The 15,648-nt window shown below is 39.5% G+C and overlaps 1 protein-coding gene across 10 annotated transcripts in view; it reads left to right on the forward strand.

The window, feature by feature from the left end:
• Positions 1-2,063: 2,063 nt before the first annotated feature.
• ehmt1b (euchromatic histone-lysine N-methyltransferase 1b) overlaps positions 2,064-15,648 on the forward strand; it is a 35,027-nt gene continuing 21,442 nt past the window's right edge. For 2 of the 10 annotated variants that reach the window (XM_079585777.1, XM_079585782.1), the window contains exon 1: positions 2,103-2,187. In XM_079585777.1, coding sequence (XP_079441903.1) covers positions 2,167-2,187 — 21 coding nt within the window. In that variant the 5' untranslated portion in view covers positions 2,103-2,166. Of the gene's footprint in view, positions 2,188-14,774; positions 14,881-15,648 lie in introns of those variants that run through there. The other 8 variants (XM_079585783.1, XM_079585784.1, XM_079585786.1 and 5 more) reach the window with 5 other exon arrangements.

Genomic DNA, 15,648 nt, shown 5'->3' on the forward strand with positions numbered 1-15,648 from the left:
CGTTTAGATGAATAGCCATAAGTAAATAGCCTAGGCCTATGTGGTGCACGCTTTCCTCTCAATAACAAAACAAACACACAAAATAAATGACAGCATTACTGAGAATGCGGCAGTTAAGAAAGTATCTGATCATAGCGATGTGGATATGTTTGCACCAGCTCTGCAATTCACCGGAAGCATGTAATTCACCGGACTAATGTAAACAGATGAGGTGATTCAAATAAAAAAAGACTTTACAGATCTGGCTATGTGAGACTATAGTTTGAATTAATCCCTTTTCTTTTCATGACACATTGATATTACAGTACAGAATGGCTCTTTCCGCATGCGCCTGAACATTGTATAAGCATTGTTTAACGGAAGAAAGGATCTCAGGAGCGCGCGCAAACTTTGCATCCTTTTAATTTTCCCAGCAAAAAACTTCCTGAGTCCTTCGGTCTACAGGCTTTCATTGACAACCTATGAAGTTAGGGAAGGTCTCGTTTTTTTTACGTTTTGTAACAAGCAGTTCACATATTGGCAATAAATGAACCGATTAATGGATGAAAATTCGTACATTGTCCCATTTAAATGCATGAAATCAGTTTATTAGTTCAGTTTGAACTGATCCAAATTAATTCTAATTATATACATGTTCATGAAGATAATTGATGGAGAAACCTGAGAATGTTGAATGTTGAAGGGAGTAATTACATATATCAAAAACCACATTAGTAATGGTTATATAACAATTTGTTCTGCATTATGTTGTTCAGTAGCCCTAAATAGATGCACTAGATGAATATAAACCGCGAATAGCTGGATTGCCAGAATTGATTGCCTGGATTTCAATTTTATTCTCATGGACAGTTTTCTGGATGGCAACAGAAGGAAATAGGGGTAAAAGATCAAGCGACCGGCTACACATCCAGCACTGCTGCCTCTTTCTTGTTGCCATAGAAACTGATCCCAATCCATCATTATCACAGAGCCACACAAGGCGTGGACATTGGTGTTTAGCCTGCATGAATAGTACACACTCTGAAGGCCTTAGAAAAGGAAGATGTGGTAATGAAACAATGTATATGGAGAATGTTGATGGGTTGACAGATGAATTACTTCTTTGCTGAAGTAAAAGGCCTATTGTATTGTGGTCTTGGCTGGCATGGTAAAAAAATAAAATCAATTTGAGGATCAAAACCCACTATTCTTTCCTTACAGATAATGAGCAACGGTTAGCAATATCAGATTCAGGAAGGAATCATTCATTTGAATGCGCAGGTGACTGAGAGTGTAAGTCTATAATGCTATTGGATGACTGAGCTGATATTTGAAGTGAACTGATGATTTGGCTGATGAGGCAAAAATATAATTTAAAATAGAAGTTTTACAAATTAAACATAGGCCTAATGTAAATATGAGAGTTTCATCAACACACCTTTTTTTCAGCCAATTGATGTGAATGAACATGTCAATGAGATGTCATGTGAATACAAATTTTAGATTCTAAATGTATGAATCATATCAGCAAATTGAACTTGGCAAATAAAATGAATTATAACAACCCCTTATAAAACCTAATAGAATAACCTAATACGGTTTGGTTTAAAATCATGTTATATGCCACATCAACCAATGATGCTTTATTGGTTTTAAATATATATTTACAAATAGGCCTACCCCAAAGGGTAAACATTTATAAATAAATACAATCAAAAGATAAAACAATACATATAATAAAACTATTTAAATACCTCTAGTTTTGTGTTGGCTGCCTGTTGGTTGGTTTCAGTGGGGTTTTGGGAAGTTATCAATGACCATATTTACAAATATTAACTCTATACAGACTTTTTTTAGTCCCATAATTTCCCCATTCAGCATCCAAAATTCAGCTAATATTAAAATTTTTCAACCTGAAAACTTGGCATAGCCTACTTCATAAATAAACGGAATCCAAACTAAATTTAAGCATTTTTTTTGCATGTAGGCCTATGTGACGTAATTCCGTCCTGGCGTAAACCAATACGGGGTTTTGAACAAGTTCTTTGAAACGGTTCAAAAGAACCGATTCTCGGAAATGAGGTGAACCTCACTAGTAAAAAAAAAATTATTCACTAGTACTCCACACATAGCGCCAAATGAACCGGTGACGTTTGCTAAGGGGGCGGGGTCTCGGGGTGAGGAGCCATGGCTTCAATGAAAACTGAGGTAAGAGCAGAGCAACGATTCTGCATTGTAACTTTATTATCTGTGTAATTATGCGGTTTTTACCAGTTTAACTCAACGACTGGTCGACAGACAGGTTGTGGCACATTGAGCAGCCGGCTGAAGCTTCGAGCGGCTAACCGGGCACGTTTCGTCACGAGTCTTTCAAAGAGCCCGCCTGACTGTCCGTTTCAGTGTGAAAATTCGGTGCTTTTGTGCGAGTGAGTGGTCGTGAAGCTTTGTGAAGGAAAATAATGGGGCGGCCTCCCTTTTTGCAGTACGGCTGCTGATGCCTGGAAACCTGAATACAGGTCGCCTTTGCTCTTGGTACACGGCGAGGTGATTGTTGTTATGCTAGTTCCTGGGCACTATCCGGCTTCAGATGCTGCTGTTGCAATTGTAAATACAGCGGCAGTGCATATTGTTATATTGTTTGTACATCATCCACAAGCACATCCCTTCGTCCACCAGCCAAATACCCATCAGCCTATCCCTGTTGTTAGAGAATGTTTTAGCAATACCAGTAGTTTGTTACGCCTTTCATGCAGGAAGCTGTGGCTAAAGGCTAACGTTACTTGGCGCTAAAGCAGTTGTCAACATTAGTGTTGTGTTGTGAAAATACATGTGCCGTTGGTTACATCTAGCCTAAAAGGTTTTTAGACACCGGTTTCCCCTTTGGAAAACTGTTATGAGTTATTAGTTATAAATTTAACGTTAGAATAAATCAGTTTAGAATTTCTGTAATAATTTTCACTAACGTTATCCTAAGGATCCTAATGTGTGTTTTCTTCATATTCTACATTAAAGCATAACATTATTTCAATATACTATGTGTGCTGATCAAATTTAAGAATCTATCAAACGATGATAGAAATTCCGATCGAAATCCTGTAAGTTGCACTCATTTTGGGATGTTTTTATTTTGACTGGGTGAAGTCATACACATTGGACGAGGCATTCAGGAATTTAGTTTTATCCAATTTATTGGATCATATTGAAGTATTGCAGTTTTATTGCTGTTGTCTGGAGGGTGTTCAGGTTTTTAAATGCTCACTATATGTACTATGAGGAAACATCATCATGTTTATCTATTGGAGAGAAACTGCACTTGTTCACCGACAGGGGGAGCCCTGGGATTGGGCCTTCTTAACAGCTTCTAGTGTCTGTTGTAGGAAGGAATGAGGTAAATTACATAAATTATACAGTTATTTGTTGGAGAAATGTTCTGCCTGACACATCTAACATATGGTGCAATTAAGAGTTTCTCCTTGGAGTGTTCTTGTGTTGATTATTTAAAGTCTAAAATCAAGCAATGCTTTAGTGCTAACTGCAAAATTTCCAGACCAATATTGTTTTTAAGCCACTACCATTGAGTTTTCAGAGACATCAATCAAGTCTAGGAAGATGGGTATGGTGAAACTTTTAAGTGGAAACAAAAAACTTTAGCTAGGCTAGGCTGAAACTTCACAAGAATGGGTGCATTGGTTGGTAATCTTTAGACACCTACTATTTGGATAGTTTACCCAAAAGTGAAAATGTAAAAAAAAATGTCATCTCTTTTTTTTGTCCATAAAATGAAAGTCAGTGGTGTCCAATGTTGTTTGGAGCTCAACATTCTTCAAAATATTCTCTTTTGTGTTCTGCAGAACACAGAAAGTCATACAGGTTTAGAACAACATGAAATTGAGTAGGCCTATTTTTTGGTGGGTGAACTATCCCTTTAAAGGACTCCGTCTTCTGTAATTGTGTAAATAAAATGCATGGCATTAAGTCGGCTAGTAGCCGACGGCTACTTAATTGTGAGGATGCTATTTGATTGGCTTGTGAGCTCAGTAAGACAGACAAAAATTATATATTAATAAGATTAAATACCCCTAATTAAAAAAGAAAGTATTGATATATTAATTAAGATAAATAGTAGGCTATATCAACATATGAATTTATGAATGTTTCGGCACTGCCCTGGTTTGGAAGTCTGGTTAAAGAAAGACCTTGCTCGCATTGTAGTCAGCAAAGTTTGAAGCCCTTGGTTGATTGACAGGTGCGTCGTCTTTTGCTGTTGTCTGAGACATGTCAAATATAATGTGGATGAAGCTTTTGATAAATCTATGTAAATAAAACTGGCAACTGATGGTTTAAATGGAACCACCTCTCCATAATTTACCCACTTCTAATTTCTTTATCCACTTCTTTACAAGGGTTATGTTCAATAATGTCTAGATGCATAGAAGCCGTGTTGCCGTATTAGTGATTAATTGAGACTGAAGTTGAACTCTTTGGCCTGAATGTATTGTGATATGTTTGGTGCAAACTTGAAAACTGAATGTTTGACTACCAGCACTGGTATCTTGTTGTGGCCAGGATCCACCAATGTGGTAAACATAATATTTTTTTAGCATTTGACATTTTAGCAGTGGATAAATGAATAAAAAGATATGACAATAACATTACCTCATTTAAATGATCTTGTTCTGAAGTGAGTAGGAGTAGGAGCCACAAGGTCCCGCCCAACCAACTGCCAGTAGTGATATATGTTGTCTGAGTTATAGGTCTGAGGCCATTAACTTAGTAGGAAGTTAGGCAAAGTCACTGATGCTGATAACATTTCCATTGTTTGACTATATAGGCTAAATAGAGCATACAACTGAAAATCGGTGGAGAAATAGTTGCACATTTGAAGAATTTTAAAGTCAGGGAGCTTACATTGTGATGAAAAATTGTGTTACCTATGCTTCATAATCTGTTTCTGAACAAACAAATATTTTCGTAATTCTGAACAAATTCCCCTTGCTTGCAGTGTTCATTTTGACAGCAAGTTTTGATTTAGCCTAGTTTTAGTCATAGTTTTTTTACTTAAAGCCATTTAGTTTTAGTCAACAACAGATTTAGTTTACTAAAATCTAACAGTATCTAATTAAGAAATGAAAATAAGAACAAATAAATGCTACAGAACAAAGATACAAATGAAATAAACAGTGTTTTAAGTTTATCAGGTATGTATAACAGTAGAATTCAGAATTCCTACAGAAATTGAATACATTAATTAAATGTAAAATAAGTAAAGAGTCTTCCTTGTATAAATCCTTATTAAAGTTACTAAAGTTACTCAGTCAGAAGCAGTGAGTGATTTTTCTCTTTTTTTTTGTTTGAATTAACATTAAGGACTCACACAGCTGTAAGTTTAGGCAACTGTCACTTTAAGAACTAATGCACAGATCCAATGATACACACCCAAGTGTCCTTCAACTGCTCACTTTCACATAACCAACCCTTTAAATTAATACTCGCCAAAACAGGCAGTTTGACAGAATATTGTGTGTAGGCTATTTGTCCTTTTAAAAAAGGTAAGACACAAAAGAGAATGTCTCTGTTACTGATGCAACCCTTGTTCAGTGAAGGAGGGAGCAGAGACTTTACGTTGTTAATGATGATACTCGATACTCACCTGGGAACCCCAATCCCCTCCGAGTAGTACGAAAACGGTCCAATGAATATTGGCAAGTGAGATTTGCATGCCAAGCCACTCCTACCCGGACCTACGGGTATATAAGCCGGTGAACTTAATTGCATAAGCCAAGTCTGATTGTCCAAATGAGCCAGCGGGATCCACACTACTGCGTTTTATTTTAGAAACGGAGAATTAAAACGAATACGATCTCCGTCCACACCAGCGTTTTAGCTGCGTATTAGAATTGATCTCCGTCCACATTAAAACGACTGAAACCGCGAATCACGTGACCATTCACCAACACTGGGCATGCGCGTGCCGGTGTACACAGGCGCATGTAGGCAGTTATAGCATTGTAAAATTATTTACTTGCACAACAGCTGCTAGCAAAGACATCAACGTCAGTAACGCTTGTAATTCGTTATCCATGTTGCAGTCACTAACGTTACGTAGTTTAAGCTGGTTTTGTATGTTTTCTTCCCGGGGACGGGTCATGTGATGAGTGTCTGACGAATCAGGGAAGGATACACCATGACTGATGACACCCAATCATAGAGCCGAGCGTGAGCCTCTGCGTCATCGTTTGTAAAGTCCTCCGTTTTGACCGTCTTCACTAAAACGCCCTCCAGAGATTCAAAACGCAAAATGGGGTCGGAGGCTCGGAACGTTTCTAAACTTCTCCGTTTTAGGTCTCCGTTTCTAAACGAAAACGCAGTAGTGTGGATGGGGCCTCAGGCTCCCAAGCTCCATGCCAGCGGCACCAAAGGAACAACAGATGTACCTGTGGAAGGGCAGCAAGGAGCGCTGGGGCCTAACCTGGGGAAGCATAGCTTCCTGAAGTAGAGGCAGTGACTGTGGTGTGACTTTTACCTGGCTCTGTGGTTCCGTCAAAAGAACTGTCTAGGGAGGTGTGAGGAAGCAGCATGTCCTCGAAATGTGAACTCCTGGCCTGTGGTGAAAGAAGGGGTGGCTGAGAGTGAGGAAGCAGAGCGTTGCTCACTGCCAAACCACGCCCAGTATGGCCCAGAGACTGAGGAAACTGCTCTTATATTGAAAAAGTTGCGGAACAGAAATAAACTCTTTCTTAATATAGACTCTCTCTGTGTGGCTTTCCTGCAAGGGGGTTGGCCGGGGTGGAAGGGTTGACGTCTCCGATCGCGCAGGAGCAGGTGTAAAGCCTCAGGGGGACTCCCTTAGCGATGAGCAGACTGGGGGCCAGCCCGTAGCGGTGGTATAATGGACTCAGTCTGCTCCTGGACTGCCGAGAACTGCTGGGCAAAGTCCTCGACAGTGTTGCCAAAGAAGCCGGACTGGGAGATGGGGGTGTTAAGAAAGCAAACTTTGTCAACTTCCTTTATCTCAGCCAGAGATGGCTTTTCTGGACCACAAAGGTGAACCTTGTCAGGCCGAGGGCACTGTGCACAGTTCCTGCATCAACTCCGGCTCAGAACTACCCTCGTGCAGTTCTGTAAGTGCTTTGGTCTAATGGACTTGAGGGATGGCCATTGCATGCAGGGTGGAGGTGGCCTGTCCAGCAGCACTGTAAGCCTTAGCAGCCTGGGCTAAAGTCATCTTTCAAGCCTTGGACGGGAGACTTGGACAATTCTGCTAGGTGGCAGCACCTTGCGGGCATAAGTGCACCGCGATTGCACTCTCCACCTGGGGAATCTCCACGTAACCCTTGAAGGCACCGGGTAGTGTGAGTGGCAGAGGCTTTGGGGAGTGATAGGTGCCTTCCACAACTGCTGAACCTCCTCATGCACCTCTGGGAAGAGCAGTGGGCAAGGCAGTGGGGCGGAACTCTGCTGTAAACCGTGCGCCGTACCCAGAAACCAAGCATCCAATCGTGAGCGCTCAAGACAAGGTGGAGGATTCCATTCAAGTCCAGTGCCAACGGCAGCCCGGGCAAGCATGGCCGTCAAGTCTGAATCTGATTCAGCGTGAACGACCAGGTCAGCCTCATCTTCTTCTCCAGAGGACAATAGCCTCTTTCCGATGCAGCTCCTCAATATGGATGCTAATGATTAATGAACGGTTTATTCATTGTTGGTAATAATTTAGTTTTGTGGTGCATGTGGCTCAGGTGGAAAATAAGTGCAGCAGACACACAAGGAAAAATTAAGCAAAAGCACCATTTACATATTCTAAATGTATCAATAGGTGTGTTCGTCTTGAAGCGGCAATGCTCAGACTGATCGATGTATGACATCAAAGTGCCGCGTATGGCGCTTTTCCACTGCATGGTACGGCTCGGTTCGGCTCACTTTGTGGCGTTTTTCGACTGCATGGTACGGCTCGGTTCGGCTCACTTTGTGGCGCTTTTCCACTGCATGGTACGGTACGGCTCGCTTTAAATGGTGCCACCTCTGTTGAGGTTCCAAGCGTACCGTACCGATACTAAAATGTGATGTGTAAACACTGCAGATCACTGATTGGTCAGACAGAATCATCACTACCAGCGTCATTTGTATTTCTGACACGAGAGACAAAACCTGCTAAATTTAAATAGCCAGTAACAGCCACCGCTGTAGCACCTGTTTTTAAACTACTAAAAAAACAAAAAATCCCCTCAATAGGCTCCATTGTATCTGTGTTGTGCGTTTGAAATGTGGCACGTTTACAATAAAGTCATGGCAGTAGAGGCGGCGCAATTATAATGATCAGTCTATAATCCCACCCACTTTGAAGCGGTACTAACTGCAGTGGAAAAGCAAACCGAGCTAAAGCGAACCGAGCCGTGCTGAGCTGAACCGTTCCGAGCCGTTCCATGTAGTGGAAAAGCGGCAATACAGAGCCATCTGCTCTCTAATCGCTCTTGCGTTACTTTGATGACATACACAGATTGGTTAGCTCAGCGCCGCACCGCGTCGCTTTAAGTCAAACACACCTCAGGTTAGGGCTGTAAACGATTAATCGCGATTAATCGAATCCAAAATAAAAGTTTGTGTTTACATAATGTGTGTGTATTGTGTATAATTATTTTGTATATATAAATACACACACATGCATGTATATATTTGAGAAATATTAGCATTTATATACTGCATATATATTTTTATGATTTATATTATATATAAATAGACCTATTTTATATATAAATAACAATTTTTTCTTAAATATATATGCATGTGTGTGTATTTATGTATACAAAATAATTATACACATATATTATGTAAACACAAACTTTTATTTTGGATTCGATTAATCGCGTTTAATCGTTTACAGCCCTACCTCATGTCTTCAAGCCATGCAATGGATTAGGTAGGCTAGCTGTTTATTTCTAAACATAATTAACCACGGGTCCAAAAACCCTCCAAGCAAGTGATTTTACTGAGCATAAGAACTACTTGCCACAATAAAACTACATATAATAAACAATAAGTAATTAGATTCTGGTGGATGAGTGACCTTCCAACGCTGTTTCAGCAGTACACTCCTATTCTATGACATGGAATAGTTTGTTCAGTCTGATTGACAGGTCTTGATTTACCAAGCACACTCCAGCTGTAAAACAGTGTCCGATTGGTCTAGACACATCATCCCTTACCACTGTACCCACCCACCACACCTGAGATCCAGTTTCCATTATAAGAACTTTCAAAAGACATTGGGAAACACTGCATCATGACCGCGATGCAATGGGATCCCGTAAGTCCTATAGCTTTAGCCAAGCAGCATGTCATGTCAGTGATCTGCTTATTGTCTTATGTCGCATTTGGGCTCGTTCAAGATCACCTTCTGTAAACGAGATGTGATCTACTATGGTTTACTAATGTTTTGCGTTTGTATGTTTTTCATACAAATACTTGCTATAGTTTGGTGTCTAACTGAAACAAATATGCTTAATACTTGCTATAGTTTGGTGTCTAACTGAAACAAATATGCTTGTTGTATTCAGCTAGTTGAAACCTTTTCAACGATATATGAAACAAGTTTATCTGTTATGTACGATGATTTTACAGATCTCATTTTTATACAAAGCATTTATTTTTTCACGCTATGAAAATAGAGCACATTTAATATGTCAGCAAATTTAAAAGCACTTGATAAATGATAGTCATATTCCCTATATTCACTGTACAGCCAAGCTTCTAAGCTTTAAAATTAGTAATATTTTGTGTTGGTTAAGCAAGTTAAGTATCGTGATTAATTAGTAAATTTGACTGACAGTCAAAACCCATCATCAGAGAAGCGTCAAAGAATTTACTTTCGAAAACCATTTTGGCCAAAATATGCCAAAACAAATTGATGCATCATTAATGCTAAATAAAAACAGTGTTTTGTATAGTGTCACAGTGCCACAACCTTCTCATTGTTTACTCACTGTACGTTCACACCGCCGCCGGCGAGAGCGGCAAAAGTCGCTCTCGCCGCCCTGCCATCGACGCCGTGAGATTCGGGGATTCTCTGACGCTCTGACGTAGATTTTAGAATGCGTGATTTTTTTAAAACTTTATTAAAAGGAGCCACAAAGCAAATAAGAACTGAACATAAATCAGTATCCTATTTTGTGCATACTGGCAACACGTAGGGTATAAGTTAACCTATTAAAATCTTTTAAATGTGAAAGGAACAAAACACCAACAATTTCAGACACCTTTTTCCATTCGTCGTTCTTTTTATTAATGTCCCTGTATGTAAACAGGGACACGTCGTACAATAACGGGAAACCCGCAACAGAAATAATTAACTTTTCCTCCATTTTGCTTAGGAACTAATGTGGTCGGAACCAAAGTTTACAGGATTGTGTTCTCTGGTATCCTCTCAGGCGGAGCACTTCTACATTACGATTGGTTGCCGCTGCTTGCCGCCGAACCGCATCATAGCTTATTACCATAAAGTTGACTTGATTTCAACTCTTCTCGCCGCTCTCGCCGTCCAAGACGCGCCGCGCCGCCCTCGCCGGAGCTCGCCGCCGGCTCTCATTGAAAATGAATGGCTTCCGGCCAATTTGACGCTCTCGCCGCCGGCGGTGTGATTGTGAACGCACAGTTATAGTTGTATCTGCATATTAATATGGAATGTAATATTTTTATATTATACACACTACAGATTTGAGACATGTTTTATTTTGTGGATATACTCAAGCCATTTCCTTTGCAGAAATCAAAGGGATCTATTCTACATTAAACAAGGTCTCAACCTCATTTGCCCTGTTAGAAAACAAAAATCGAGCCTGATTCTTTTTCTTTTGAGCGGTTTAATCATTTCCAGATTGTGGAACTAGAATGTTGTTTAGAAAAAAAAAGTTAGATATGTGAAACCCATTTTAAGAGACAAATGATTCATCCAACTTATCTTTTGCTGTTTTTTTTAAACTAATTGTTTAAAATCAGCTCAAGGAGTTTTTTTTTTTGCTTAATAGTCAAACCACATTTCTTAAGATTGTCATTTTGTTTTTTATGTAGCAGGAAACAGTTTGACACGTAATAATTCATGTTTATGTGTAAATGCATATTTTAACATTTCAAATTTAAATCAAACATGCTTATCCAAAAATGTGCTGTTTATGTATTGCTTCTCATTCTAGTCTCACAAGGGTAATAGATTGAGGAACAGCATTAGAGACACCAAAGAGCCCATTGATTGCAGCTAGATGCCGTTCCATAAAATGGCTGCAGTGTTTTTTTTTCTGCTCTTCCTTCTTCGTGAAGAACAGTAGAGCTCAATCTGAGCATGCTCAGTGTGGGCTATGTCACAGCTTTATACAGCAAGCTGGTCATGTGACCTGTGCTCAGGGACGGTGCATGTGTGGGAAGATAGCTAGTCATTTGGAGAGTGTAAATTTGTTTCCTCCTCCCCCATGAATGAAGACCACTGCTTAAGGCAGGTAAAACCTTGTTGCTGGAGGGTTTGCCCTCTAGTGAAGCAGGATTATTTCCATCTCCATTTTTGCTTTTGTGGTCAGGGGAACAAGCATTGCCAGATAGCTGCTGCTCCCAACTGGTTTGCTGTAGGTTTTTTTTGAAAGGATTGGACCTGGTACTCTAAAAATCTATTGTTTTGGAGATTGCAAATGAGTGTTTCTTCTAATTTAGGATATCATCTGATTCACCTGTCATCTTTCTGATTAAGCTCATGCTCCAGGATCTGTAGAGCTGGCCTGTCTCAAGTTGGGCAGGAACTTGCAGCAATCTCAGTGCTACGACTTTGTCCTGCGCTCATCGCAAATCTGACAACAAGCAGAGGATTTTTAAATGGATCTACATCTACATGGATCATTTTTTTTTCACATGTAGTTGTACCCAAAACCGTATTCTAGTTGAGAACCATGTGTCTTGATCAACTTGACAAGAATAACCACAAATGATCTCTTTAAAGGTAAAAAGGGCAGATCTCTTTTAAAACTCACTTGTCGGGTCGTCGACCATTAGAACAATCTGTAGCCTCTCAAATCTTGTTGCACAAGTTCTTGTCAAGTCTTAGACAAGAACATTATTAGCATTATTACATGGTTTAATAAAATGTTTTTGCACGTCTTCTTCAGTGGCAGGAAAGAAGAACTTGAAAGTGGGATAAACTCGAGCAGCCAAGCAAATCGAGCCGATTATGCAGGGAATCCTTGATGCTTTTCTTGATACCCGAGTCACATCGGCTGCCTATGATCAGCAGTGCAAAACATAGACTGCTGCTGCTCTTGCTGGCAATGAGCTTTGTTTTGCTGGCTGGTCCTGGTCTATTGAAGTGTATACTAGGATCCCTCTGCATTTGTAAGAAGCTCGTTTGCATGCCTGAAGCCATCTGGATTTATTTTCTCAAAACACATCTCTGCGTGTGTGTGTGTATTTTTTTGCTATTTCTTTTGTGATAGGGTGATTAAAAACCAAACTGTAGATTCCGGAGAAATGCAAGGAACGGATAGGCCATCCAAAAGGGTTGTGATAAATAGCCACACTGTCACTCTTTTCTCTTTGTTTGTATTTCTCCCTCCTTCTCATTCTTTTCCATCTTTTTTGTTCTAGAAGACCAGGAAAAGCATAGCAAATCTTAGCTGCTTCCCTACTGGATCATAGGAAACTATATTGTTGCTCGTGGAAAAAAAGATTTTCAGGGCCCTCAATATGAAAAAAACGTGGCTTCTGGGAAAGCGGACTCTCGGTGTCAGTGGTATGAGGTCTGACTACAAAATGGCAGTGAAACTCTTCGTATGCAGGCTTCAGTTGTGAAGCTCCGTTCTGTGGTGGTGTTAGTAGTACAGTTATGTGGCAGAATTACGATTAAGAGACTTTTCCTGCCCCTGCCAAGTTTGGAGGACGAGGCCTTGAGAATCGATTCTTGCAAAATCAAAAGGAATTTCATAAACTTTTATTCTTGTTAAGATCCATTTCATCGCTGCATGAGTTGAGCTATTGTGAAAATCATTCATAGTGTTCAATAGAATACTAATTTCCATATATTGCATCTGTCTAGGAAAAATTATTAGGACTGTAGAATTTAGAGCTATGGAACAGCTGTGTACCAAAGTAAAACATTTCAGTGGTTAGTATGAGATCACTAGATTTCTTTCAGAGAGCAACGTATAGCGTACAGGACTCCGTTATGAACATGTTAGGCCTCCTGCTTTGTATTGCTTTGAAAAATGGAGATATAGTGTAGATTTGTGTCATGAAAATGTTAGTTTTTGGTTTTGAGAATCTGTTGTTGGTTTTCTTTTTACCATTTGGAAGAACAATACTACATTGTTCCTGGCAGTGTTGGAGTAAAAATAAAATACAATAGAACAATATTACTACTGTCTACTTCCTGATGAGACTGGCCATGATACATATTTAAACAATTTAGTTTGAGTGTGTTCACATTCACATACACTATGGTTCATAAGTGTGGCTTCAGTAAGACTTTTTTTATTGGCATTAATACTTTCTTTCAGCAAGGATACATTAAATTAGTCAGAAGTGACAAGTTATTCTAAATTGTAATAATATTTCACAATATTACTGTTTTTGCTGTATTTGTGGTCTTGGTAAGCATATGAGACTTCTTTCAAGAACATAAAAAAAATCATACCTACCCCAAACTTTTGAACGATAGTCTATTTACCATTTAAACAATAATTTTGGGCAGGACAAATCGAAGGGCTTGTCACTTTTTCTTTTTTTTTTATAGCCAATAGGCTTTAGTTGTGTCATATCTGTGAATCATGGTTTGCTACTTGCTGATGGTTTTAGGGGCGAGGCATTCTCATTCTAAATTGTTTTATTGGGGTGCAGTGTAAGAGTCTAATTGTTTTTTGGTTTGTTTCCCCTGCAAACCTACAAAACTGTGTGAAAGCTTAGAAAAACACACTAGCATATTAATGGCCTGAAAGATAAGACATGGACCTAACTTTTTTTGTTTATTTCATGGAATATTTTAAATAGCATTTTCATTGGAAAGAACAAAATGAAATAGCCATAATTTATAGCCAAACAATGCTTTTGTCTTGAGCTAGTCTGTTTCCTCATGATACAGCTTGTTGAAATATACCATATTGTGCTGTTGAAACAATATCCGTGTATTTGTGAAATATGGTGTTCCTCAAGTGTCTTTTAAAGGAGTCGTTTTACCTTCATAGACTCAAGTACACAGCCCTTGTTATAAAAGTGCAGAATGATTTCAGTTTTGGATACAGGAAAATTTAAGCTGATTCGCAAAGACTAGCTATATCCTATCTTCATTGTTTTTCATTAGCCCTTGCTAGCAAATACATGCTTGTCCACCAGTCCGAATATAAAGCAGCATGTTTATTTCTGTTTCAGATTGAAAAACAAGTGTACCAACCAGCTTGTTTTCTGACAGATTTGATTTATACCAATATTAAAAATGTGTTGTTTTGTCAATGGCTTCTCTGGGCCTTGTGTCTCTTGTGACATCCGTGGCTGTGCCCTACTAAGGGGCTCAGTGGAGATAAAGACCTCTTGAGAGAAGACAACAGATTAAGGATAACACGGTCTTGCTCCTGGTTCCTGGTGGTTGACTGCAGAGCTTCATGTTTCTATTGCTTCACCATACCTTTTCTGGTCCTTTCAGCAATGAAATGGCTGCCTGAATTCGTCGTTGCCCTGCTCTCAGGAGAAAAAAAAAATTGAAATTTGAACTGACTGAGCATGCTCAGTGTGAGCTTTAGCTAACTCGACCGACAGAGGGAGCCTGTAGGTCACATGATCTACAAGCCGGTTGAATGCTTGCATGCGGGAGGAGAAGAGAAAAGAGGAGCAGTCAGCTCGAAGCTCTTTCTCCCTCAACGGAGGCCATCGTTGTGAAAGCAGGTATGAAACCAATGGAGGAAACACCTTCTGTGATTCAATGCTTGAGTTCTTCATCATGCTGGTTCTGAATGTGCATCGTTTGAGACTCATCATCTTGATTCCTTGTGTTTTGCCATCACTTACTCGTCTCACCATTCACTTTCAGTCCATTGATGTTTAGAGGAGAGGAACGCTCTGAGAAATGACTGAAATATGGCACCCAGACTTCCTCTGAAGCTTTGAGCCAGTGCTGTAGTCAACGGCCCTCTAAGCTGAAACAAGAGTGTGCAGTGTCAAAATCCGTTTGAGCTTGAAGCCCTCAACAGTGGCTTTTCCTTCCTTTGCAGAGGTCTGAGTCAACGTTTGAAGTCTTGGGAGAAAAAACGGGGGATTAATAGCGTTTGTGGTCAGATGGTCGTTTCTTCTGTTGGCACTGAGTAATGTAAAGCAAGAGAAAAGGTGTGTTTTTTTCAGTACTGGGCAAGCAAACAAGTGGTGGTTCAGTTTTATATGCTCACGTCTCATTTTGAACCATCTCTTTTGAGGTTATGTACCTTAGTTTGCATTTCTTCATTTTGCCTGTTTTGTCCTCTTCATTGATCTGGATCTAGATTATTTTGGATGCCTCTAAAGAGTGGAGACTGCATACTATTTATTTTTTAAATATCTAATTTATTCTTTTGAAATCAAATTTTTTTTAAATGATTTTTTATGCAGTGTTACTGTGTTTATTGTAAATGATTTATCTGTGCACATATTTTTTTGTTAACCTTTAATCAAAAGCATTAA

The sequence above is a fragment of the Phoxinus phoxinus genome (assembly GCF_949152265.1).
Source record: "Phoxinus phoxinus genome assembly, chromosome: 17".
NCBI lineage: Eukaryota > Metazoa > Chordata > Actinopteri > Cypriniformes > Leuciscidae > Phoxinus > Phoxinus phoxinus.